The sequence below is a fragment of the Chlamydotis macqueenii genome, chromosome 5, assembly GCF_036417535.1.
Source record: "Chlamydotis macqueenii isolate bChlMac1 chromosome 5, bChlMac1.mat, whole genome shotgun sequence".
NCBI classification, from domain to species: Eukaryota; Metazoa; Chordata; class Aves; order Otidiformes; family Otididae; genus Chlamydotis; species Chlamydotis macqueenii.
In genome coordinates, this window is record NC_141560.1 from 11473130 (window position 1) to 11500975 (window position 27846).

The window sequence follows — 27846 nt, forward strand, 5'->3', positions numbered from 1 at the left end:
GCAATCTGAGTTGCTTTGGAGCACCAAGAAGAGCTGGTGCATGCTAGCAGAAATGTCTGTTAGCTTTGGGTTTGAGGGCAGAAGCGGAGAGATGATGATAAGAGAGTGCTCCACAGCAAGGGAAACCCAGTTGTGAGCGATCCACCTTAGCAGCCAGGCAGAAGCATGCAGGTACGGTGAGATGCCCCACAGGCCAGTGTTCCCAGCTGGCTTCTGCATTTATTTCTATCAGCATTATCAGCCAGCTAACCTCAGAGTTCAAAGCTGTTGCCCTCTGGCAGAGGAGAACAGCGCGTCCTCAACAGCCTACAGAAGGACACAGAGCTCCCGAGTAAGATATGCAGGTAAAGGGCTGGATACCAGTGAGGACAATTATTTTCATTTGACTATTTAATTCAAGGTTTATTTGTTCCCTGTGTTGATACTGATGCAGATTCATTCCTGTTCAGATGCCGTCACACAGGGAGAAAGGAAATAACACAATCTGGCTCCTCTCTTTTGGCATCCGAACAACATAGTTCCTCAGGAGCCCTCGAGAGGCCAGCAGCACGTAAACGCTTTCCCTCATGGTGACACAAACAGAACTTTCTGGTACTAGAGGAATCCCCTTCCTCCCTGTCGTAGTTCAGCCCCGATCGGGACCAGACTATGCAGTTTCTCTCCTGCTCCCCCCACCCTCCAAGAGAACAGGGAGAGATAATATAAGGAAAAACGGCTCAAGGTTTGAGATAAGGACAGGGAGAAAATCCTTAAAGTTACCGTCACGGGCAAAACAGACTCGACTTGGGGAAAACTATTCATTACTAAAAACAGCAGGATAATGAGACAGGGAACAAGATAACCTCCCTCCAACCCTCCCTCTTCCCGAGCTTAACATTATCACTACTACCTCCCCCCCCCGAGCGGCACATGGGGGAAGAGGGAATGGGGGTTGCGGTCAGTTCATCACACGTTGTTTTACGCCGCTGCTTCATGGTCGGGGGAAGAACTCCTCACATTCCTCCCCTGCTCCCTTGTGAGGTCCCACCCATACACCACAGTCCTTCGTGAAACTGCTCCAGCGTGGGTCATCTCTTCCATGGGGTGCAGTCTCTTCAGAACGGCTGTCCCAGCGGGCCCTCCATGGGCCAGTCTCCTTCAGGCATCCACCGCCCCCAGTGTGGGGTCCTTCACAGGCTCCAAGTGGATCTCTGCCCCTCCATGGACCTCCATGGGCTGCAGAGGGACAACCTGCTCCACCATGGTCGTCACCACAGGCTGCAGGGGAATCTTGGCCAGGAGCCGTATCACTGCTCCCTCTCCTTCTTCACTGACCTTGGCATCCGCAGCCGTTCCTCTCACAAGTAAAGTTCTTCATAACAGGCTGGCAGACACCTCTCAGGATCTCTTCACATCATCCAGCTCATCTCCTCTCCACTTCTTGCAGCCAGGCCGGGCTGAGTCGGGCCCAATTGGCTGCCTGGCAAGAGGCCAGAGGGTGAGGCCTGCAGGGCCCATGAGGCCTGTGCCTCCCCCTCTCCGCCTCTACCCCTGCTCAGCTTCTTCACATCTTCTCTTATTTTTTTTTTTCTGTTTTCCCCTTCTTAAATACATTATTGCGAGGCGTTATCACGGAACATTCTGCTACCAATTGGCTTGGCCTTGGCCAGCAGCAGGTCCGCCCTAGGCCCAGCTGAGTCCACTGAACAGAGGGGAGCGACTTCTAGCAGTTTCCTACAGAAGCTACCACCTTAGGCCCCCCCTTCACTAAACAAAACCACACCACTCCCTTTGACTAGGCACAGCTGCATGTACCTTTGCTGTAACATCATTGTCATGCAATGCTGACTCTCCCACTTTGGCTTTATTGTCCCTCTCTCATATTTGCACAAGCAGAAGTTGAGACAGAGCCCAGCAATGGTCTCGGAGAGCCCAGCTATTTCTCATCCCTCCTTTTCTGAGCCTGCATTTCTCCCACCAGCATCAGAGGTGAGCTGGGAGCACTGACCACCACTGAACTGCAGCCCAGGAGGGTGGTTTTCTCCAGTCTCTGTCCAAAAGGAACCTCACAGGGCATGAACATGTGGGGTGCTTAGTGCACTCGCCCACCTAAATGATGCAGACTCTTCTGGGATGCATGCTCGTATTTACAAGTAGATCTAGGCTCGCTGCATCTCTGGGCCACCCGCCTTTCTAGGTCACCATGACTTCCGCAATCATCCTGTTCACCAGGACTAATGGAGCACAGATGTACTCTCAAGGGAGTGAGTGTGAACCAGAATCCTCATCTCTGGAATGCTTCGCAGGAAGAACCAGCTCCTTACCATCACGTATCCCAAAGTACCTAAGGAGAAGACAGAGCAGGAAATTAAGCAGTAGAGTGAGTTCCTAGCATTTCTGCTACTTTATCACTTCAAGGCTCTCAAGCAGGATTTATGATCACATCTTCAGAAGAAAACAGCGTTGTGTTGTACTAACAAGTAAGCAGGGAACAACCACAGTGAGATACAGATCTGTAAGGCTTTAATTAAAGCATTAAACAGTGAACAGCACCATACCTCCCAAGCGTTTCACAAGTCTCACCTTAGTCATTCCTACTTGCCTTGTAGGTTGCAAGGTGTCTAAGACACCTGCCAGCTTGTAGGGCACGGAGCGCAACGGGACAAGCTGAACCCAGCTGTCGGGCAGAGCTGAGTACTGGTGCTGCTCCACAACAACTGAGGGATCCAAGTGCACGGCAGCAATGAAAACGCGCAGCCTGCCAACACGTGACCCAACTGTGTTGGGGCAGGAAGAAGAGATGTTTCATTCCGGAGTGAAGACTAAAACACATTACAAAGAGAAAGGAGTCTTTGAAAGCGTGGCCTGGGCAGATTCCCCCAGTGTGGAAGGAAAGACCTGTGTTTCTGATTTACCACTTTTGGCAGGGAATGTAGCCAGAATGTAAAACACGGGTGATTATAAGCACAATTAAACAGTGGGAGGTTCTGGCAGCACAGTACCGTCCACGCTGGACAATGTGGGATCCTCCTTGTGACCCTGACAACAAAGCAACAGCAGGAAGCGGTGTGGTGCTGCTGGCCACGGCTGTGATTGGCAACAAAACACAGAAGCCTTTTTAATATTGCAAAGACAGAAATTAAATCCTTCTCCTCTTACGCAATGCTTGCCCTTCCTCAGCAGGGATCAAATCAATACGGGACCATGCAAAGTCAATGGTTTATTTCAAGGGGTTTTGAATTGGGCTTTGTAGGCAAAAAGGCATCAGCCTTGTTTAAAGCTCCACGAAGACACATCAGTATTTCCATTCCATGTCTATTTGTAGGACAGAAACCTGACTTTGTTCCTCTTTAATGCTGTTTAAATGTTACACTATTTTAAAATAAAGTCTGTCAGGAAAAAAGAATCAAGTTTAGGGCTGGAATTATCCTTGGTGAAGACTGGAGATCCCACTTGTTAGTAAATGAGAATCACCTTGAAGGAAGTTAAGAACTTGTAGCACTAAGGCTTTATTTCCCCATCCTTTCTTCTGGTTTATGTTAGTCCTTTAGCCTTACTTCTGTGGTGGTGATTTAAGCACATGTGCATATGCATACACATGCAAGCATGTCACTATAATACAGCTACTAAACCATCTAAACAGTGTTAGCAGTTTACCGCATGCCTTTCTGGAGGACATTAACAGCAGTGGAAAGAGAACTTTAACATAATTTCTGGAGAAATGCTACTGTTGTAGGCCAACTTACGTAACTGATTTAGTTCCACAGAATTGCTTTCTGCCTTTAATCTGCTCAACAGTTTATCTTTGCTGTCGTGATCGGTTGAGCTTTCTTTAAATCGTTATGGATTAGCATTCTGCTATAACACGTTAAAAGCTTAGCTTTGTTTATTTTTGTCAAGGTGGGGGAGGGATATCAGGTTCAAATGTTCAGGAGCAGTTTATAAATGGTTATTTTTCTTACACAGCAATCAATATATTCAGGTACAAGGCACAGCTAAATGTTTCCAGAGACAGTCCTACTGACTGGAATAAAAATATCTGTGAATTCATTAAAAAAAAATTTAAAAAAGAAAAAGACAGAAGAACTGTAACATTGACATAATTATTTTAATCTGTAAATACAAAATCTAATCCAGCATTCAAATAGTTCATCACACCCACCAGCTTTGTACGGAAGACCAAAGTGTAAATGGTCTGAAAACTGTACTAATAAAGCTGGTGGAGGATTTTACTAAGTTTGCATTGTTGTTGCGTTTTGGAGACAGAAATCCTGCCAAAAGGAATCTGTCATTCAACTGCAGGAAGATAGTACACCATAATGCACACGAAACACGAAGAAAATGTAACCTCAGCCACACTGGTTGCAAAGAGATGTTCAGATAATATTAACCAGCTGTTCAGGGAATTATCACAGTGGATCCATCAACTACGAAAGTGGATGATCTTTCCAGTAGAAGACTACAGTGTGAATCCAGGTCCAAATTTCTACTATGAATTGATGAGCACAATATACTATTTTAAACTAAATCCAACAATTAGCACACTTCTTTGACCTTTGTGTAATTTAAATGATTTGCAGATGGCAGCCTGGAAGGGAGCGAGAAGCTGTGCTCCTGAGCACTGCCAATAATCCTCTGTGCAGCCAAATACTATTCCGAGGAAACACTAATTCTGTGATCAGTCGTGCTGGCAATCCTATGACCTCGCAACTTTCGTATCTAAAATTAAGCAAGTAGGCACTTCCACATTCCAAAGAGCAACACAGACACTAGAGAAGTTAAAAAAGAAGTGCCTAGTGGTGCTAGGAAAAAATAAAACCATAAATCTGGGAAAGTAATTCAGAAAAGAGGTGGAAAAAATCCAACTCATTTGCAATTCCTGTGCTGTTTGTTTTGCATTCTTAACGGGAGGGATCTTTATTCTGCACATTCCAGTGAATAGCCATTCCCTATTAATTTATCTTCTTTCTGACGGCAAGTGGAGCACCATTCCAGAGTTTCAACATTCCCTTGATGCTGCTCTGGTTAATGCTTGTGTACTATTTAAACAAAGCATATTCCAACCCAATCTGACTATATATGGAATTCCCTGACAAGTAAAAATTTGGATGCCCTACAAAAAAGAACCATGAAAACAGAATATGTACACAAACAGACAAAACACTCCAAACTGCACAAACTCAACATGTACTAAAAGAGGCTCTTGGTGGCAAAGGTCAGGTATCCAGTGTGACCAACCATCTCCCTGAGTGGCACGCCGCTTTTGAACTGCACAGTTCCTTGCTGCAGATTAGCACACGGGCTACCTTGGTTTGATGGGTTGCTGCTGTCAAAGGCAGTGCTAGAATTATCCTCAGCTGCTTTTCCAAGGTCAGGGATTTGTAAGCTAATTGTCCTTACATTGTACACTCGGAGCAGAATTTCCAAGGTGTTAATCTCTGTAAAACCATATTCTTCCATCGCTAGGCAGGTTCGTTGGACTTGTTCGATGCAGGGGGAGAAAGAGCAGATACGGCCACCTGCAAAATGAGACAGGTAGTGGAAAAGAGGGCAAAAACCAAAATGAAGCACTTTTTTTTCCAAATTCTCCCAGATGCCCATAGAATTACTACTATACAGACAAACCAAAAACATTCTTCAAGAAAATCAACTTGAGGCAACAACGCAGGTTTAAGGTGTCAGCACAAAATCAAACATAGATGACTCTACAAGATGCTTCAGACCCTTTGAAAATTGCAGCGAATTCATCCGTCTTCCAAATCCAGTGCTGCCCACCACATTTGTTCATGATAAAACCGTTAAAGTTGATCCCTTTAAAGCAGCGACTCTTTTGGAATCGCTATCCACTATTCTGGACTGAGACACCAAACTGAAGTTGGCACCTACACAAAGCCAGAAGTCATTCTCCACACACTGTACAGAGTTGCCTTCATTAGAATATAAGCGTGCGTGCACACACACTCTGACAAAAGCGGCTGTGTTTATTTGAGAACGATGGTATGCGTGTACAGAATAAAGTAATCTCTCCAGGCCATAGATGGAGTGCTGTTAAGGCTTTACCCTTTTAGTCAAGCTGACTAGCATGTCTCCTGAGCACTAAACTTCACTGGGTATCACATCGGGGAGGTTTACAGCAAATGCTTCAAAACTCTAAGATGGGACTTTTAAGTGATAAAATAACACTTGTCTCCGTGTCTCTGCACAGATCAGATTTTTGATTCGGAATACAGAGTATTAATAGGCCCCCTACAACTTTCTGTGTGCTACAATGTCACCTTAACAGCTGAGAATAGAATGATTCAGATTTACTCTGAAAAGCCACAGCCAAATCAGATCAAAGAATTATAAGGACACTGTCTGCCATAAAGCCAGGGCATGTGCTTTCACCCAGGACACAGTCCCACAAGGCAACTGCCCTTCCTGAAAAGCTTTTGTGCTAGGGAAAGGAACACTGGGCAACGCAGCTTCAGCTATTGTTTTACTTATTACAATTAGATGGAAACACTTGCTGACCTGATTTGCATTCCTTGCCAGCCCTCTCCCAGGCTCATCCAGCCAAGCCTTCCAACACCAGTTGTTTAAGTAGTTAAAGAACCCGTGCAAGTGAGAAGAAAGCATTCTGCTAAAAATAGAGGCTATGCTGGGACTACATGAAGCCTGCTTTATCTCAAACTCCTCTTTTTTTTCCTTTTTCGTTTCTAAAGTCGCATCTCTAAAAAAAGAAAGCATCGGGTCTGAAAGCATCGCAGTAGCACTCTGGTTACTGTGCAGCAATGATGTGCTGGGTACTGGCTGGGGAAGAGCACTTTCCATGATCATTAAGCCACCATAAACTAAGTAGGATTTAATTTTAGTCCTGAAATAAAGTCTCCACAGCCAGGGGTTCTTATCATGCATCTTCATAACAAAGTATCCTGGACAAATAATTCCCTGGAGTGACAATTAAAAATAAATCTAATAATGAACTGCAAAATTAATGCTGGTATGTGTCATTATTAACCAACTCTATTGATGCTGATTAAATTGCATATCCAATACACTAGCTCCCATGAAATTAGATTTGTGTGTTCATCAGGATGGTCAGGGCTACCAAAATGATTCTGAATCAGGCAGCTAATCTTTTCTGGCCAAAGCAGTACACACTTCTACCTTCTTTGTAGATGTAAAAGAGAAAAGTTCAGGAAGAAATTTCTGTTGCGTAATTAGAAAGCTACCATGATGCACATGTGTTATCAAGAAAGATGTTATATTCTTATTGTGTAAGGAACTGAACAAACGTCTAACTTAACTAAATGCCAGTTCACAATAACTCTTTGTCTGCAAAGCAAGAATCTGCAGAGAGACCAGAGACTTACTACTACTTCATTCAGGCTTTTTGGTTTTGGTATTTTATATTGCAATAGAAAAGGGAAATAGATTTACATTTACAGTAGGTCTCTTCTTATTTACTCTGACTATAAGGGTTTCAAGATATGTTTAGGCTTTTAAATTCACATGCTCTAGATTTACAGTCAAAAACTAAGAAGCCTGCACACAGCTGTTGCCACACAAGCTGCAGAACCGCCTACGGTTCCTGTGGAGCCCTCAGTTAAAGGCAGAGCAGCCTTCATTTTGCCTCGCAATGGTCAGCTGAGCACAGCATGTCAACACCAAACTTGGTGACGATTTATCAGACTGCCTCCTTGCAAAGTGGACTGCTTGGGAAGTAGGGTTACAGAAAATAGGCTTTCAAGCCGCTTGGTAGGGAAGACAGCTCTTGCTTGCAATAGCTAATAGCCAGAGGGGAAGTGCAAAAAATAATGTTACTTCACTTACTGCACTGCTGGAAGCTTCTCAGGTATAAAGAGTGACAAATGAGCGTAACAGCTGGTATTCCATATAACTGAGAGCATCCAATGGGTTTCAGTGGTTCTGCCAATTTAATTTCTTCCCTTTCATACTTATTCTTCTGGTTATTGTTACACATCCCTCCCAAATAAATATACCTAAAAATAGGTATAATAACTTAGAAGCAAAACAACTAAGCACCTGTCTTTATGGATCCTAACAAGTGTGAGAGGGGTCTCCTCTGCTTTCTCCTGTACACGCCATCGGGCAGGCCAGATTTGACTTGCAGGTTGGACTTGTTTAATTAAGCAGATATTTAGAGAAGACTGGAAAGCTACAATTAGCAGAAGGTTGGAAGGCAAAAATGAAATTGCAGTTCAGCCTCTTGCTGTGAGAGGCTGTCTAAAATAGAAAGATTTGAGAAGCTTCAATTGTCATGGTGCGTTTAGACCAGGAAAAAAAGTGAGTGACCCTGTGCAGCAGAAAACCAGTGCTCAGAAGTTCATGCTCATCTGTTCTAGGAGCAGAGACGCCGTGATCTTCAACAGACCAAATGCTACTGAATTCTCTACTCTGTGGGCTGCCCTCTGTACCCCCACCGGATTACCAGCTAGGCAACACACTTTCTATCACAACCACCAAACAGATATAAATCTGGATTTCAGCATTCACAATCCTCAGATTCTCTAAGTGCCCTCTTGTCCTTTAGACATCAAGAGGCATTTAGGGCTTAAAGGACTTGAATATGCATTGCTTTGTCTTGCCATGCCAAGGATTCCTTAGTGAATGAAGAAAAGACATGTACTCCCTCCCTCTCATTGGGGCACACTGCTCTGTCTGTGGATTACAAAGGGGTGGACTAGACTAGAGAGCAGTGAAAACAACTGAACGGAAACTTTTTAGTACAAACTGAGTTTGTGTTCTTTCAGAGCTCTCCTTTTAGGAAAGCTACCATTCCTAAATTTGGTTAATGAGATCTGTGTGTCATCACAAATTGATATAGTAATTATCTGAGATTAATCCTGTTCACATTGGGAAGCTGTGTGAGCTTTTTGATCTGAAGAGCTGTCTAAAAATGTGTTTATTCATGTATAATGCATCTGACAAGTGCTACAGTTGAGAGAAGAGAATAATGAGACTGCGTGAAAGACTTAAATTTTTTTCTACCTTCAATTTTACAGGGAGTCAGTTAGTTTGAAACATTTAATGGAGAGGTTAAATCTCCCAAACTCCGTAGGCTGTAATAAGCCCACAGAGTCCTGGCAGTCACTGTAACCAGCAATAGGGTTGAGAGGATAGGAAAACCGAAGTACAATTCAGACTGGAATGATTAGAGAAGAGAGCTTAAGGGAAGGAGGAAATAACAGAGAAGATTTGCATCCACATAGCACTGTACATTTGAACAGACAGTATCTAGTTAGTTATCAAGAGACACACCTTTACATCTTTAAAAAAAGGTTAATGCCTTGAAAGTCACTCCTCCTTCAAGAGCAGCTCCTGATATGTTCCCGTGCAACTCCAACAAACAATTTTGTTTCTGGTTTGTCTGAGCAAGGACTAACACCTCTACCAGTTCTATTTAGCTAATAACTGCATTAGGTTTCGAGTATGGAAAATACTACCAATACTACTACTACTTGTCAGTGCTACCCAATCGACAAGAACTCCAGTGCGTGCTTACGATGCAGAAAACGTGCCCAAGTTACGTGGTCGCACTCCTGTAGGTTACAGTACATCTCACAAGTGCTCTGACAGGTTTTTTCATCACCCCAGTATTATTCAGAATACACAAAAAGAACATATATAGTGCAGCACTATTATGTTCCAGGGAGAAGGGCCTGTAATTTTAGAAAGGATTCTGTGATGTAAAGAATACAACACAGCATTTTTATCTCCGGTAAAAGAACACAGCTCTGGGTTTTGGGACTTCAGTGCATTGTCATAATTGGAAGATTACGTTACAAAGATTTCATGGAAGACAAATATCACACAGGCATTATCATTATGTAAGGGCAAGGCAGGAGAATCACTGAGCAGCATCACCGTGGCATTTACTCTGTGCTAGTAGGACACTAAAAATATTGCCTCTGTAAAAGGGGACAGAACGTCCTTTGAGTGAGTGTGCTCGTGGGCGATTTGATGTAGCTTCCCTGACAAGTGAAATTAGAAAATTTGGCTGTTGGAAGAAATTAAAGGATGTTTCTTGATTCAGAAAAGAAAATTTTCTCCAAATCACTTGCCAGCTCATTAATAGGAGTTTGATGTGATTTTCTGCAAATGTGACCTTAACCTCTACATTTTTAAGTGCATCCTTCAAAAGGAATTTATTCCTGCTCACTATTATGGGCTGGCAAAAGCATACAACAAGGAAATTAAAAAATCAGTTGGCTCCAAATTGGGGAAGGAAAACTAAGAACTTCCTTTAAGGATCCTTTCATCCTGAACTACTTCCTATGAACTGTGTAAAGGCCAATAGCTTTGGGCAGCATTTCACAGCACGGATTACGATGCAGGCATCATTCTGCTTCACTCTTGACATTTGAAAGAATCACTTTTACTTCAGGCCAGCCCCATTGTGTGCACCTGACCTACCACTCCCTGACAGACTGGAGCTAGGTTAATGCCCTCCAACAAGATACTGGGGCTGGCTCAACAAACAGCCAGTGCTTAGGAGCCAGATGAAGCCGCTTTCTGGCTTAGCAACTGGTCCTAGATGCTAGTGGGGCAGCTTTGCACTATACCAAATGGCCTCTCAATGCTGAGAGGACATGCTTCAATTTAAAGTTAGTTTGTGGATCTTTAACCTCACTTTGAGTTAATGCTTCTTCAAATCAAGGCAGGTACCACGCTAGCAAAGGCTCGTGCCAACATTTTAGCAAGAACTTATTGCTTCATCCAAAGCACTTCATCCAAGCATCCACTTTATTCCAAAACAATATCCTGGGGACATGAGAAGCATTGATACCGACTTCAGTACAACCTGCCTGAGTGGAGGACAACAGCATGCTAGACTGTCAGGCACCACTTCCTGCCCTAACACGTTCCCTGTGCGTTCCGGAGGTAGCCCGAGCCCAAACAACATCAGCCTTGATGTCACTGCCCTCTTCTCAGTGTGATTCAGCCTGGGGTACTCCCTACCCAGATACCACAGGGGTGAAACTTGTGGCCAGGGCTTTCAGCTGCTCCTCAAAGCCACACCTGAGTGTTTTAAAAACGGGACTATGAATAACCTCTGGGGCTCAAGAAAAATAGCCAGTGAGACTTTCCACACAGACATGGTATTCCCTGAAAGCTCAGGCGAGGAGGGAGGCAAGAGCAAATGAAAGTTGAAACTAGCTAAACCAGGCAATGCCTTACCTGCACCACAGGCTACTGGGAGGATGAGATATTATTTATTTTCTTATACAGCTTCTGTAATAACCAAAACTGGCAGGTTAGGACAACAATCAATGGCTATGGAACGATTAAGGGGAAAAAACGCAAACAAGACCTGTTTAAATTCACTGTGTACAAACACAACAAATGTAAGACTTTGGAAATGAAAACCAACTACTATTACAAAAAGCAGAGTACTGCTGAAGGGCTTCTGTGATGGCAGGAAACGCAGAGGCCCAAACAGAGAGATGTTCAGATGGAACTTTCCCTGCAGAGTTTTGGGGGGAGACCTGACAGCACCATGTCACCTGATTCAGGTGGTATCTCAAGGATCACAATTTGACAAACTCATAATTTAGGGGCTTTATGATGCTCAAGAGGGAGTTGGCAAGTCTGAATTTAAGAGTAAAACATTTAAAAGAAAGAAAGGAAAAGAGGGGTGGTTTTAATAATTTTGTGACTCAGACTGTTAATTTAAACACCACCAAGAACCAATTTATAATGCAAGAAGGCAATCCAACCTAATAGATGGCTGTGTTTTTCCATCCCTCTACCTGAGGATTTAAAATCTGTATGAAAATTATTGTACAAACGGGTTTCTGCCTCATATTCCACAACCTTGGAAGAAACAGACAATATTTATGAGAGCAGAGTAGGTGGGTGCAGAATTATATTCAAAGCACTACAGTATTCGGCTGTGTGATGACTGTGAGTCAAAAGTTTCAGGGCATTTAAGAACTGTAGAATATTGAGGATATTTTTGTTACCTCATAATTTTTAAATTTTCTTAATTTTTTTTTTAAATATAGCCTGAAGAGGTTAACAGCAACTTTGCAAAAACCACCAAGGTCAGATATTAGGAACAGCAGCTATGACTACAGAAAAGCGTTAATTAGCATATGCTGCAAAAGAAAAACAGTGCCGGTCTGGAAATGAAAGCAAGTTCTGCAGTGCAGCAGTGCCTGAGAGATATTATAAGCGGCATTTCTGCTGGAAGTGTGACTGGTGTAATCAGCACAGAAGGATGTAGCTGAGATGCAAGCCTGAACGTCGTCAGAGCACATCACCAGAGAACAAGAACCTTCTAGTCACAAACCTACTGTGCCATTTTATTCTTTGAGCTCTTCAGAGGTTGGCAGTGCTTTAAATGGGAGGCCAAGCTACTGTAAGTAGTGTATTTACAGCGTACTGCAAGGCATAACTCGAGTGATGAATGTGCTCGGTAAAGAGGATCATTAGCCTATTAGAAGCTGCAACTGTTCAGAATCTTGAGCTTAAGTAGGAGAGAAAACATTGATTTGATAAGGTTTTGTTACGGTTAAGAACTCTCTTTTACACACTGTCTCAGCTGAACACTACAATGAATATTGTGGTTTTAAAGAGGAGGCTAGCTGATGCTATATATTGAATTTGCTTAGCTCTAATTTCATTCAAAGTACCTTAAGACTTTAGGGAATAAAATACCACTATCTGGCAAGTACAGCTGTGATATTTGTATGGTACATGACAATAAAACCCAGAGTGCAAATGGTTCAAATGTGACCCTGTCCAGATGTGAAAGAGAGGGCGTACAGGGAAAAGAGTGGAACAACTCATTCGCTCCAGCGATGCTTTATCACTGCACTAACCCTTGGAACGGCAGTGAACAACCGCAGTATGTGCACGGGTTGTTCTTACTGCAGAAGAGTTTTAACTACTTGAAAACAAAACAAAGGAGAACTATAAAATTATCTGCCTGTGGTAGGAAAAGGGAAGCAGTTACAGATACCGTTCTATTATATTTTAGATTTCACAGCAGTGAAAAAATCCCACAGCAAAACTACTCATATGATTTGGAATAAAATAGAAATGTGTGTAAGTCTGTACCAATTACTACTGCAATCAATTATATTTTATATGAAAATGAAAAATAGCTTTTGTCTAGATGCAAAATAGCAAAATAAAAGAAATGCCGCCAGCTCAGTCAGATACTATGAAACCCAAAAGATGAGCCTTAGACCAATACCAGATCTCAGACACTGGTGGCTGTTCTCAGCAAAAACTGCAGCAAGGATCAGCACCTTCGCCTTTCAGTTGGTACATAAAGCACATGATGCCACTTCACAAGCTGAAAAATGTGGGATTTTAAAGTATTATTTATATTGCCTAAGCAGATGTAACCTTGTAGCACAGCAAAGTATAGCCAGATGGTGTGGCCAGTTTGGGACTGTAATACCTTTTCTAGGATTTCAAATGCTGGAGTGAAACAAGGATTCAAAACTTGGAACTGTTCAAGCAGCTCTGCTTAGTATTCTAAACATGCACCACTTAAATAATTCAAATTGGACTGCGCAATGCAGCACCTTCTAAGCTGGGAAGTCAGCTGAGTGTTGTGCTCACTAGATTAGATAATTTGAGCATGGGAAGGGCATTGTACAGTGCAGTGAAAATTATTTTTTTTTCCCAGGACACACTGGAAAGCAGCTACAAATTGAGCGGTAACCCTTGCAGGTACAGAGTGCTAACAAGTCTGTCTTAATTTATTCACTTTTTAAGGACAGCATGCGTTATATTGTTATCAGAAAGCTTTCTAGAAAATTTTCAGTAGTAGCTGAGGTAGCCTAACAGCTGGGTCAGTCCTGACTGAGCAAGATAATGCATATTCAGTGACCTTCAGGAACCAGCTTAAATCCTGTGATTTCAAGAACACCTAGCAATTCACCTGAAAGTCAGGCCTGTGATCACATATTTTAACAAAGAACTGGGCCCTGGCACACAGTCAAGTTTTGCTAAACTCATCTCCCAGCATGGGCACTGTTCAGCACTCCATGCTCTCTTGATTAGAAAAGTCACTTCGGTAGATGGAAGTGATCTGGCACAAGTTAGTTCAGATCCATGCCAGTATAGTTACACTAATATAACAGTGACTAGGGGAAAACTTATTCAAGGATAAAAAAGTAATTTATTCACTGAAGCTTATTTTTCAATAGGGAAAAGATTTATAATAAACTGACAAAATCCATCCAAGACCTCAACAGCAGTTCTCACTTGCTGTCACAATCCTGGAATAACTGGCATAAGCTAGAACAGCCTTTATGTTGGGAATGGTTCCCACTGCAACCAACGGCAAACTTCTCATTAGCTCCAACAGCAGAGATTTAAGGCAGAAACTGGCAAGCATATTTAAGCATAACCACATTTTCTTTAACATTACTGACGGGATGCTCTATTAAATAGGCCTGTATCTGCAATGATTGATGTGAAGTGGGTCTGAACACCTTTTATACAAACACCTTTCCACTAAATTGCTAAAGAAATTTGCTTTCAGCATTTATTGTTATTGCTGCTTCCCACACACCTCTGATCTTGCAAAATGCATTTGACAAAGGTTCAAAGGGTTTTTTATAAACTGCCCATGCTAATTGTAGCAGCCAGCATAGGCCTGTAGGAAAAAGTTGTTCTCCTTTCAAAGCTTCCACAATAAACTGAAGACCTCTTTTGAAGATTTTTCAGCCTTCAAAATGCCTAGACACTTTGACATTTGAGAAGAGTGATTGCACAATGGAAGAGAGCAGATCTAGCGTATGGCTCAAAGGCAGAGATGTGTGCATGCGCAGTACTTCCTGAACAGAAAGAGGTAAGTGCAGTTACCTTCAGCTTTTAACGCTGACTTTGCATGTCCTATGGCTTCCCATGGAGACGGAATATCTAGGAACACGGCATCTGCAATATTTGAGACACCGAACCCATTTTTGCAGACATCCTGGTTGGTCACGGTGACCAGATGCTCCACGCCATGCTCCCGAAACTCCTCCCTGGCCTTCTCAGCCCTCTGTTGGTGGAACTCCACCGTGTACAGGTGCCCCGTGGGAGCCACTGTCCGGATGAGAGCGTGGGAGAGGGATCCGCTGCCCGTACCTAGAAAAGACAAACAGCTCAGGAAATGCCTTTTGACAATGCTAAACATTAGAACAAAGGTCTTCTCCATTAGTCCTCCTGCTTAGAACACTTACTCAAAGTCAAAATGAACAGAAACCATTGGTTAAACTACTGAAAGAGAACAGTCCTTCCTTCTCAAGGAGAGGAGGACTAAATGACCTAGGAAATGGTTTTCAAGGTCCTCAAAGCATTAATTAAAAATGTGGCAAACTCAGGACCCGTCCTCTCTCCCTGGACTAGAAAAATAACACCAAGGGTCAGCTATAGCTCTAACAAGTGCTACAGGAGAACATGAGGAAGTAAATGTGACAGGAAGAATTCAGGGAAATTAACCAGAGTTTTTTTCCTAAGTTCCAGACTCTTCTAGGGTGAAAAGCGATGAAGGCAAATTTTAATGTATTTTCAAAACTTTGAACTTCACTAAAACAAATAAGAGATGTTGGCAAGGGTCTGTGCTTGAAAATCCTGTTGATATCCATGAAAAAAAATGGCCTTCAGGATATGGAGTCTGTTTTGCCCAGGCCTTTTAAGAGATACTGTCCATCCTCAGCTCCCACTGACATTAGCCAAAACTAAGACGTCTGGGCTCCTTGCAGTCACACTGACCAAATGACCTGATTTCGCAGGTGACTTACACACATACGCAATCTTAACGAAGTCCAATGAGATCCATCACATACCCAAAACCGTATGTAAGCACAACTACCATGTACAACCAGGGACCAACTGTTAAGACACAATTTTTTTTCCCTTGTTTTAGTTTGATAACTTAGGAAACTTACTTTAAATGATCCATTGGCATATAAAATAGACGAATGACTAATAACCAACATTTTCACTGAAGAAAACACCCATATACCAAATTACTCACTCAAGTGGCATTTAACAGAATAATCCCCCCAAACTCAAAACCTCACAGCAACCCCCAAATTATCTGTGTTTATTAATTTATAATTCTGCACGTGGAACACATTTCTCCTGTAGAAAGAAAATCTATTTCTAGCTGTCTTCAGTGACTGTTCAGGCTAAATTTCAGCCTGAAGCAAATTCTTTCAACTAATGTAAATCTTAAAAAACTTATAAAGGACAGAACCTGAAGTACAGCAGTGGTGGAGAAAGCTCAGAAACTAGTAGAAAGGAAATTAATTAGGGGACACAGGGGTTGGTACAGCTGCTTAATTGGAGCAATACTTTTCGTAACTGCACAGGAAGTCAGAGTTTACTGACGGATCCAAGGTTCTTGCCCTCTAGTCACACAAGGGGAGAAACATTGTCGTGGCATTATATTTAATTCGACAGCTCTGAAAGGGGAGCCATTCAGACTGTAAACAGAGCTGAGGGCCCATGTTTGCCACCGGATCAAGCAACTACACTGCGGAATCAGCACCGCTCCTCTGCTTCCCCCTGAGAGGGCTCTGACCCCAAGGAGCAGACTGGCATCCTCCCTCCAGCTTTAATGCGGCAGAGTAGGTGGGGAGGGAAGACCCACAGTTTTTAGCACTGGCCTCAGAGAGGTCCAAGGGAGGAGAGAAACTGTGATACACACATTTATTTAAAGTGAAAAATCCATGCATTCATGCCAGTATTAAAATAAAGCAAACAAAAGGCAAAAGACACGTACATATGCACACATGAAAAACTACCTGGTCACGGCACCTCTAGGCTCTAAATGTCAACATAAACTTTTCTGTGGGCAAGGGGAGTAATGGTAGCATAGTAGCATGGGTTTTGAAACTCAATGATACATGTGCATAGCAAAGAAATAGCATTTTTTTTTTAATGACAAGAGCAGGGAACTCTTGTTCACAGGATGCTAAAATGACTGAAGTTCTGCCTTTACGCTTCATGCCAGAAGGCAGGATTGCACAACTGAGAATTTTTGCGAACTGACGGAATTTAATTATTTTACATCTCAGATGGGCAATGCTGCACACTTTCTGCATCTTTCTCTGCTAATCTAAAGGAGTGAACAGAAGGCCTGTCAGCACAGCTGGGCTGTAAGCAGAAGAGAGAGGCACCTTGTGCATGTATTCTGTTTCGTTGTTCATGTTCTTTCACATTTTTAATCACTTTCCTTTTAAATCTGCTCTTAAAAACACCACAGAAGATACTACTTGTCTCCTTCCAAAATCCATTAAGATTTTTTGGCTTCTTTTCTGGTACCCTTTTTTTTATTCACGAACACTCCAAGCCAAACCCTCAACTAAAACCAGGATGTTGGAAGTCACCACTTGCAGGCATATTACAGACTGAGCTTTTGTTAAACAGAGTTGTCAGGAATTATTTATTGTTGACCGGCTACCACAAACATATGTATCACATTTTAACATATCAAATTCTATCACACGAACATCATTAATGACAGTATTTCTGAAGATGCTGCCCGCCTTCTCCGTGACAACACTCTCAATGCTACAGGAAACAAAGAACAAGATGGCTATGAATCACCCACCATTGTAAAATATCTCCTTGAAGAGATGACAGATGCTGAACCCAGTCCTGCGAAATGATGAAGACCTTAAACTCTCATGTGTCTGATAGTTCAGCACGCCTGATGTGATTCATTAAGAATATGAGGGTCCGGCAGTTCAGCATGAGTACATACTCAACACAAGCACTAAAGCCCAGTCAGCACTGCCTACAGAAGGCAGAGGTTCAACCCTTTGTTCCTCTGAGGTTGTAGAATGGTATATGAATGTTTATATTCACCTTCTCCTCTGCAAATCTGTGAGTCCTCTCGCCACCTTCTCAATTCCTTTTCAATTTCTCTTTATCCTTATTTCAAAATCACTACTGGAAAAAGCAATATTCAGCAAAATATGACTCAAAGAGCCTTAGGCACCAGTTTGAAATAAGTTGTAGTCAGGTTCAGGTTTCCTTGGGAAATGAAAGGTATCCTTAGCATGATACAGAATCAGTCAGGAAAGCAGCAAAATGCAAAGAGTACTACTGAAGACATGAACTAGAACGCTACCAAATTGGAAATATCATCGCTGATATACAAAAGAACCAAAAAGCTGAATGCTCAAAAATGAATATTTTGTATCAGAAGAGGCAAGCTAAGAACTGGACAGACTTCAATAAATTTTCATTCTTACTGGTGCAGTGAAATGCCTGTGTTCCTGATTTGACCTAGAAAGCAGAAGGTAAGACAACAAATACAGTTTATAATTTTAAAACTAACTTTTACAAGAAGATGCTTGCCATTCTGACAGCTTGCACTATAAATAGTCTTAGAAATCGTTTGTTCTCTACCACAGGACAATGGTCATTTAACCACAGCATATTAATCATGAATGGACTCTGGGAGCAAGGTAAACCGATGATGAAGACATTCTTAACACCACAGCTGCTGTTCTAGAGCTCACTTAGGTCACTGCTAATGCCTTTGGAAAATACGATGCTCTTTTACACTGACTATTCTGTGATCTTAAACATCTTAATCAAAAAGCAGACATCTGCACTGCAGGCTGCTATGGAGACACCGCGAGGTCCCCAGTATGCCATACTCAAAGCTCAAAATCTGAGGAGGAGGCACTGTGCAGGGAAGCAGCATGTAGGCGAGGACAGTGGTCCAGCTCAGTCCAAAGGCACAAATTAAGATCCTGTGTTCCAACTACATAAGTTAGGTCACTAATGACTCTGCAGACTGATGCAATACCCTTCCCTTCTTCTTGAGCTCAGGCACACTCTGTTCTTCTTCTCTGATACATCTAAGCTCAGGGGAGTGTTTCTGCCCTCTCCCAGGACAAGGAAAACACTGCAGCTTTAGAAAGATTTCAGTCCTAACAAGTGGACACCTGAATGAAACGCTCTAGCTCAGCACCTACTAATACTTCATTCTCATTTGTAGACAAGAAAGTATTGATCATATGAACTCCCTGATCATTCCCCTGACCTCAACACAGATCTGTTCTTCTCACTCTTTGCTTATTCAAGTGATAGGTTGAAGTGACAGAGAAGCCTCCACACACCTCAGCCATCTTGAGACAATGTTCACATTAAGGTTTCTCATCTTTTCAAAGCTGCAGTGGACAACATCTGAGCTGTTCAAAAATAATGCAGGCTATTTCAACACAGTATAGATACACATCAGAACACTGTCAAGAGAAACATGAGTGTTACCACAGCATCTAGCATAGCATTTGACTGATAACTGAATATGAGAGTACATTTTTACAAGGTTTTCTGTTTAGTCTGCTTTTCTTATTGCAAAGGATATTTGTCAAACCTCCTGGAATCCCACCCACGCTATAAACATAAGTGACCTGATTCTGTGTTCCACCACGTTTCCTCATTGCAGGCTATTGCTTGGCTTGTCTTCCCTAAAAATTTCTCATTGTGAGTGCTTCTTTTTAAAAAAGGAACTACAAATTGTGATTTAGGACCTACAGATGTTTACAGCAGTGCCTAAGCAAACGTATTTAGGAATAAAGCTGAAGAAGCTCTTAAGTGCATATATACGTTCATATTGCTTGAAAACAGAAGTGAAAAGTATGCAGAGTATTACCTAACACTGGGTCAATATCATATCTAGTAATATTTTAATAGAACTGAAGTTTCTGCTGCAAAATTTGGCTACCTAAGATATTCTAAAATGAGTAAATACAACAAAACAATGACAACATTGCTGTATTTGTCTCCTAGCTACGCCGCTTAGACCCAGCAAATAATAAGACAGGTCATGAGTCAGCTATGAGAGCGGAAGGAGCCTCAAAACCAAAGGAAAATTAATCTTTAGACAGAGCTAACAACTCCACAGCTAATATCTGTCAAGAAACACTGAACAGAGAAAGACTGCTCACTGTACGTGACAAGTTTATGTAACAGAAGAATCATTAATAATTTTTAGCAAATATTAAGCAGCTGATGGAAACTAACCCAAAGATCTTACTGTGAAATAGTTAAGGCACAAATCCTGGTGGCAGAGGCAAGACACAGCAAAAGCAGGGACAGGGAGAGGAAGAAGGAGAGGGAAGGAATGAGCTTCAAGGAGATGAGCTGGCAGCTGAAAGAGCAAACAGCAAATCAAGAAGTTCCCTTTACAGAAGATCAGCTCTTTCTCCTGCCTATCTGTTGTGGACACCGTACTGAAATAGGCATTTTAGGCAGCAGGAGGTCAGAGACAGACACTACTCACTGACCACATTGAGAAGGTGGGGAAAGGACAGTAGGGAGGTTTTGAAGGGTGGCACTGCCTACAAAAGGAGTGGGAATGTGAAGACTGAAAATAATTTTTCCTTAGAGTTTCAAGAGTTGGAGTTCTTTAAGGAGAGATCTTCTGCAAATGGACATATGTTAAGTTCAGAGCTGCATGAGAAATGCACATGGTGGTCAAGTGAAATGCTAAGATGAGAGTTCAAAAAGTCTGGAAACAAATGCTTTAGGGTATGAACAGCATTCCTCATCAGCTGCAGGTCAGCCACAAGTCCGAATACATTCAAGTGATGACTCAAGTGGCCACAGTTTTGGTTCAGTTCTTTGGTATATCAAGAGAATACTATGCTCTCTGACTTTTGTACTGATGAGGCCTTTCTTATACTTCAAAAGGTGCTATACAGGATTGGGTTTTCAAATTCTTCTCTCACTCTAACCTGAACAGCTGCTAAGAGGTAGATAAGGGAGACACTATAAAACATAGACTTAATTAGCATGAGCACATTCCAAAAATCAACTTAATGCTTAGAAACTTTGGTCTGTACTTTACACTAAAGATAGAGCTGGAAACAGTTTACTTATACTCACACCACAAAAACTGTAAAGACATTAGCAGTATTTGTCAAAAAGTCTATGAGTACTTCAGAAGAGTCATGAGCCTACAGGTGCCTTGCTGGGACTCCACAATAAACTATTAATCATTTATTGAGTATCCATTAATCATTAAATCCTCATTAATTTGTTATGAGTGTACTCTTTAACAAAATCTATACCCAGGCTGTGAGTTTGAAAATTTCATAACTCTTTGAGAAGCTCTAGTGCAAGGCTGGCCAGCAGCTCCCATTACTCCTCCGCAGAGAAACCATGAGAACCCAGAATACTGCTCTCAGTCTTCAGAGAGAAGAGAAATCCAGTCTGTGGGCTCAGAAACTCATTGCTGTGTGGCAATGAACAAGGTTTAGCAATTTTTAATTTGGGATTTAGCTGAAGGGAAACAAAAAATCCAATTAACATTTTTGCTCATGTGAGCCTGATTTTGTTGAATGCTGAAGGATCACTGGGATGGGGGTTAGAATACTTTTGACTAAATTACATTTTGTCTAAGTACAGTGCTTCATCAAAGCCAAAATATTTCTGAGATTTATCAGATTAAAGATTAAATGAGGTTTCACAGTGCTGTTCTGCATTCCCTGAGTAATTTAGAGGGTTAGGACACACACTTGTTCAGGTCTCACCCAGGAAGAGAGGACAGTAAAAAAGCCTAGATATGTGGGGACTGGAAAGAAGAAAAAAAAAACCCAACAACTTTTTTCCACACACTTTTGTTTGGAAAAAATATCTCAAAGGTTTCATACTGGTGCCAATGTAATATAAATATAAATGTAAAAAACTTCAGAATTTGTTGTCAAATGGAGTTGTTATACCACAGGCAGCTGTAATCACTGGACTGAAAATAGTCTTGCCTGGGAAGTTGACATCAAGATCAGTTTTGGAGAGTGCAGCAACAGAAAAAAAAAGATTTCAGTTTATTCCTTTATCTAGACAGTGACTACACATGCAATGAATGGCAAATGGGATCAGAGTCACCTGACAAGAATGAAAGTTTTGCACTACCAGGCCACCTAAAACACCACTGCAGGTATTTTAGCAGCTATTTCAAGTATCCTTTAATTTTGGAAAGAAAGATCGAGCTGTTAAGACTTTATCAGAGTGAGGAATTCCTCAGACCGGGGACCAGTGCTTTCAAGAGATCTTAGCTACGGCAACAGTGCTAACAGTTTTTAAATCTCCACCTACCTTTATAAATTAGAAATTAGTAGAAGACAGAAACAGGATCATATTCCTACACCTCCGTCATGAAACATCAGGCAGATGCCGAGTTCCCTTATAGCCTCAATAGAGTTTGCTTGGATCATTTGAATTATGCATGCACTGCTGACAAGCTTACTGCTTTGGTATTTATTGAACATTATTAAAAACAGTAAAACCTGTATTAATAAGCTTATATCATTTATGACAAATCATAATGAATCGATTTAAACTGCATAATACAAGTGCTTTAAAATTCAGCCTTTTGGTTATTCTACTGAATTTTTCTAATCACACACAAAAGATCATTTACACTCAGGTTCACAGCATTACAACGTGACATGGAGGGCATTTCATCTTACTTTATCGATCCTTTCTTCATACAGTTGTGGAGACTAATCCACAATTCTGCTTGCTTACACTGGGTAAGTGCAGGGCTCTCTTCCATGGTCTAATTAGTAAGACAAGAGGAAAAGAGCCTGGCCTGTTTACAATGCCTGCTTTGCCAGTCTGTACAGCAGCTATGTATAACAGTTCGACGTCAAATAAGAAAAAAAGACAGACCTCCACGCTAATTAATGCTCAAAATACATCTAAAACCAGCACCAGCAGGAAGCAGACTCAAATATCATTACTAGACGAGATTTCCTGTCCTGTTTCTATTAATCACCATTGGGCTGGTTCCGTCTGGGCCACACAAGGTTAATCTAGAACTAATGATTTTGGATCACCGAATACCATCTAATTTAGGATGGCACCAAAGCAGGTTACATCATCACACTGGAGGCTCCAGTTGTCAATACCTGTAATATTTTCAATTCAAATCACCTCTTCTGGTCAGTTGCAGGCAAATTTGCAGTAAGATCTCTTGTTTCAAGATTAACCAGATGAATTTGGTGCAATACTCTTTCTTTCTTTCTTCATGAACAGTGAATCTTTCAAGCAATACAAGCAAAACTATAGTAGTAAAACTGTTCCATTTTCCTGGAAAGCTGTATAATACTTTGACAGCAGAGGCATTAAAATAAACCCTGGGACAGCTTCCCATTAGCAAAAAGGATTGTTTGTGCCTATGACTTTTAATTCATAATATTTTTGGGAATCTGGATAGGTTACCTCATCTGGTGTTTCCATTTCTTAGCTGTTTAGATAAATGAGCTTTTAAACATTTTCACCCTCTCTAGCTACCTTTGACAGTATTGAAAACATTTCATGTGCAGCTCTGTACTTTAACATTCACCTGTTCCCAGTGAGGTAGGACATGGGGCAATTCAAATCTCCCCTGCTCTGAATAATTTGCTGCGTTTATTTTTCCCATCCTGTCTAAACATAGCAGGAAGGTGAAAAGGTGAAGAGCTGCCCAATGAACAATACTGCTACTTTCCATGACAACCCTAAAAATGCCCGATTGTCCTACAAACCAAATTATAAACTCATAAGATCCAAAGATTTTAGCAGTACCAGAGGTTTCTGCATATGGCTCTGCCTGCTTCAAGTGCTGCTATACAGCAACCAGCTCCATCTACTACTTGTTCCTTAATGGGTGTAACTGGATGCTGAGATACGTGGCGTTTCAGTTGTGTTGGAAAGGGATCATTATGCCTGAAAAAGCTCCCCAAAATTATGCTTGGGTGGGAACAGGAAATGTTAAATGCAAGAAAATGCAGTGCAGCACAATCCCGTCATGCTGGTCCTTTGCCATAGCGATGATTGAGGGGGAAGGGTATGAAACTACTCCATAAAAACACTCAAAGGAAACAGCCAGAAAAAAGAAGGACAGACTACCTCAGTTCATATTTTTCCAAATTACAGAGATGCACTCAAATCAAGCAAGCCTCATACTGCCTGCAGCAATAAAGTCAGGAAGGAACTATCATAACCTGTATCTAACGAGGAAAATATCTACTAATGTAAGATGTCACTCCTTACTTGCAAATTAAGCAAAATCATGGATGCTGTAATAAATTAAACCAAGTTTAGAAACGAAACACAGCCCTGTGATGAACGCATCATCCATTGTATTATACAGCTCAGTGATTTTGCATGCAGTTGCAGTGCTACAAGTGGATCACACTTTGGAAGAGAAAGACAAAAGACATGCACTTACATGGTATCACATTATAAAAATACTTCCAGTTTATTTACCTTATTAGTTCAACACCCTATCATCAAAGCCTCTGTCACTGGGTTATCTCAACTATGTTCTCTGAAACTGCAAATTCAAAGCCTGAACTTTGATTCACATCATGTATTTAAAAATATTTTTAAAGTACGTTACAACAGTTTTAGAAAAGGGAAAGAAAAATGTTTATATATTTATTCTAAGATGAATTAATCAAACACAAACTCAAAGGTATACCCATACATGAGGCCAGCATACTGAGGTGACATTACTTGTTGAAGAAACAGCAGCTGTTAACACATGCACATGAAATAGCATTACTCAATGGGTAAGCTGGGAAAATTATATCACAAGGAAAAAAAAAGAGGCTTTTTGCAAGCTGTAACGATAAGACTTTTTTTTTCATGGAAGTGTTGGTATTAGTTCTTAATTTCAACATATTAATTATTACCTGATTCGCATACTATGGAGCCTGGCTTCAGTTCTAACATCATGGTGATTATAGAGATGTCAGTGGAATACAGAATCTGCGTCCTGTGTGGAAGATTCATGGTCCACAGTTCTGGAGTTGGATGAAGAATAAACACCCATCCTCCTTTACTGCAGGTCACTTTGGAGCCATACTTCTTGCCTATGAGGTCTGTGGAATGCCTGATGACCCCGTACTTAGTCTGAGTGACAGTGCCGTGCTGGACTTTCACGGGAAACATGGATTCATGGCCCAAGAACACAATAGCTGTGTCACCATCCTTTATCGTATCTCCATATTCAACAAAACTCATTGTTACACTATTGTTGGCTGGTGGTTGTCACCTAGAAGAGAACAAATATGTCAAGAGAGTTTTGCAGGATCACGATGGAGCTGAAACTAGAGACACAAAACCAAGTAATTTTATTTTCCCCAGTACAGAACAAAAACGACACTGTGCAAATAAGATGTTACCAAGAGAACTCCATGAAGTTCAGAGACTTCTGCCCCGCTGCACTCTTGATCCAATTAAAATCAATGGAAAGATCCCACAGATTTGAAAATAATCAGTATTTTTTCACATTTTATGGTACCTTTTAAAGAAAATTTAGGAAATACATTTTAATTTACTCAGCCTGCTCCACAATACTACTGAGAAATGTGCAAGGTAGTTTTCAATTTCAGCACTCTGTTCAATTCCAGTTCACAAGCTCTCAGAGTATGTTGTTAGGCAGTAACTTTTATTTCCATCTGCTGCCTTATCCCTTGGTGATTTACAACGTAAGACAACTGTTAGTTGCCTGCATATCAATCACTATTTATTAGGACCATAACAAAAGTTTATGTGAAGGTTTTCCAAATGAAGGTTTAGAGACAGGATAAACGTAATAGCTGCACTACTTTATGCATAAATTTGACTAACTACAAAGAAAAAAAAATACTGTGGCTTTTAATTTGCCATTGGGGTTGCAAGGTAATTGTCTGGGAAGTGATCTGTGCTGCAACTAAATGTAAATAGCCATTTGCAAGCTAATGCAAACAGCTGTATCACTTCAGCCCCATAGTCTCAGAGCTGTTTGGAGAATTACAATTAAATTTTGTTCTCTTTGAGAAGACAATTTCGACATTAAAAGGCAGCTCACAGTGAAACCTGGCATTGCCTTTCAGATAAGGCAGCTAGCTAACTAAGCGGCAGGTTGATCAGGTTGTGGAAGGAATTGTTTAACAAGGTAATGGTGACCCCAAAGTTGGAAATTAAAGCCTATGACAGAAGGCTTTGAAAGTCAGATTTCTGGTATTTCTTCCACGACAGAATTAAAAGCAGCACTACTTTTAGTTTCAGAATTATTTGATTCCAGCACTTTCGTATTTAATGTGTAATGGCTTGGTCCTACTTCATCGTCTTCATTAAAAACTTTTAGTTCTCAAATTCTGTTTTTGTTGACTAAAACTCGTAGTTTGATTTGCTGTTAAGCACCAGATTTCTCATTTTTTCCGCTGCAGTCACTGAGACTGATAAATAGATGTGCGTGTAGCCAAAACTTCCAAAGCTTATGACATGCTTATTGCGTAAGATAGTCAAATGCCAAAGCAGAGTAGGCCTGTCTGGACAGATGGTGAAATAGTAAGAAGGGCATCCCACGAATTCAGAAGTGTATACATACTGGACTTTGTAAGATAGTACACATGCTTAACCAGGTTTCATAGCTTGTACCTTCATATTAAGACATATTCATGTCTTACTCTTTCATAAATGACACTTGTAGTTCTCATTCTAGAAACTATCAATGCAATGTAGTTTTCAGCTCTTAGAACAGTACCATTTGAAAGGAGCTTGACTGTAATCCCTTTATTTCACAGTATTTAGACTGTAGTTACACCCATGGGCGAAAGCAACATTCCTGCAGCATGTCTGCAAGGACATGGAGAGACTTACTCTCCCTTTGATTACACAAACTGGCTTCCAGTCTTTGAGTTGCTACACCTACCACAGCTAATTGTCACAACACTGTGACATCCCAAGTGACAAATCTCTCAGGCTCTGATCTCACCTGGCATGTTATATTCATACGCTTGAGGTAAAACTGGGGGCTGTGAGGAGCTTTGGTCTTTGTCTCCCACTATCGCAAGGAGCACAGTGATCTACAAGCACTCATTTTCAATCATTTTCCATTCCCTACCAATGCAGGGCCTCCTGCACTGTTGTTACCTCTGTCTCCTTCACTACCAGAGGTGCACCACGCAGATGTTTTGGTACAGCATTGCTTTTGTCACGCGGTGCTGTGGAGTGGGAGTGGAAGGGAAGGAGACGGTTAGGACTTTTCTGTGGGCTTGCCATGATTGCAGCGACCTAAACTCAATGACCCACGCGATCCCTCACAGCCTTACAAATTAAACCGCTAAAATGATTCTGTGTTCCCCTCGACCAAATCCCAGAGACACCTCTCCCTCTCCTGATCAGCTTCCACACAGACCTGACAGGCTGCCTCTTCCCTCTCTGAGAAGCGTGGCTGCAAGGGGGAACCTCCCGAGGAGGAGCAGGAAGAGGAGGAGGCAGGCATACCTGTCTCACCTCCCGGGAAGCGCAGGCCCCCCCAGTAACACGGAGCCTGGTGAATCCGCTACCTGGCCACCCGTTCTAGAAAGGCTGGCCCTGCTCCCGCCCTCTCCCCGCGCCCCCTCAGCCGCAGCCCGGCTCCCGTGCCCTGAGGGCGCTAAGGCCGTTCCCGCGCCCTGGGAGCGCAACCAGCCCGCCGCTGCGGACCCGGGAACCTCATGGCGGCTGCGGGGCCGTGTCTGGGGTTGATTGATTTCATTCGGTGTTGCTGAGGGAGGGTTAAAAGCACAGTCGCCGGGGGGGGGGGGGGGGGGGGGGTCAGAGGAGGGATCAGCCTGCAAGAGAGCAGTGTTAACCCGCGACGAGCCCGGGCGGCGGCTCCGCAGGGAGCGCCCTCCTCCCAGGGCCCTCGCCGCTCCTCAGGGCCTCGCGTCCCCCGTCCCCCGCCTCCCCAGCCACCAGCTCTCCCCATCCCCAGAGCCGTTACCTTCCGGGGCTGAGCCCCGCCAGCAGGCCCAGCCCGGCTCTCCTCACACGCGGTGCCCGCCCAGCGCCTCCTTCCGCCCCGGTCGCAGGCTGCTGACGCTCCCGCCTCCCCGCCGCCTCCGCCCCCGCCAGCCCTGCCTGGAGCCC

General features: G+C 42.3%; 1 protein-coding gene across 1 annotated transcript; it reads right to left on the minus strand.

Annotated features, from left to right (window-relative positions):
- Nucleotides 1–3847: 3847 nt before the first annotated feature.
- TRMT61A (tRNA methyltransferase 61A) lies at nucleotides 3848–27752 on the minus strand. Its single transcript, XM_086748872.1, has 4 exons — nucleotides 27701–27752; nucleotides 24639–25000; nucleotides 14812–15078; nucleotides 3848–5498 (listed from the first exon to the last, which is right to left on the minus strand). Exons 2-4 carry the CDS (start codon nucleotides 24967–24969, stop codon nucleotides 5170–5172), a joined length of 927 nt encoding a protein of 308 aa, XP_086604998.1. The 5' UTR covers nucleotides 24970–25000; nucleotides 27701–27752; the 3' UTR covers nucleotides 3848–5169.
- Between the last annotated feature and the right edge of the window lie 94 nt (nucleotides 27753–27846).

Bases quoted from the DNA above. Each gene is read 5' to 3' on its own strand.
- TRMT61A (XM_086748872.1), bottom strand. From the start codon at position 24,969: ATGAGTTTTGTTGAATATGGAGATACGATAAAGGATGGTGACACAGCT. The intron at 15,079-24,638 runs GTAATAATTAAT...TGTCTTTTCTAG, and splicing joins CTCCATAGTATGCGAATCAG to GTACGGGCAGCGGATCCCTC. The intron at 5,499-14,811 runs GTAACTGCACTT...CTCATTTTGCAG, and splicing joins GTCAGCGTTAAAAGCTGAAG to GTGGCCGTATCTGCTCTTTC.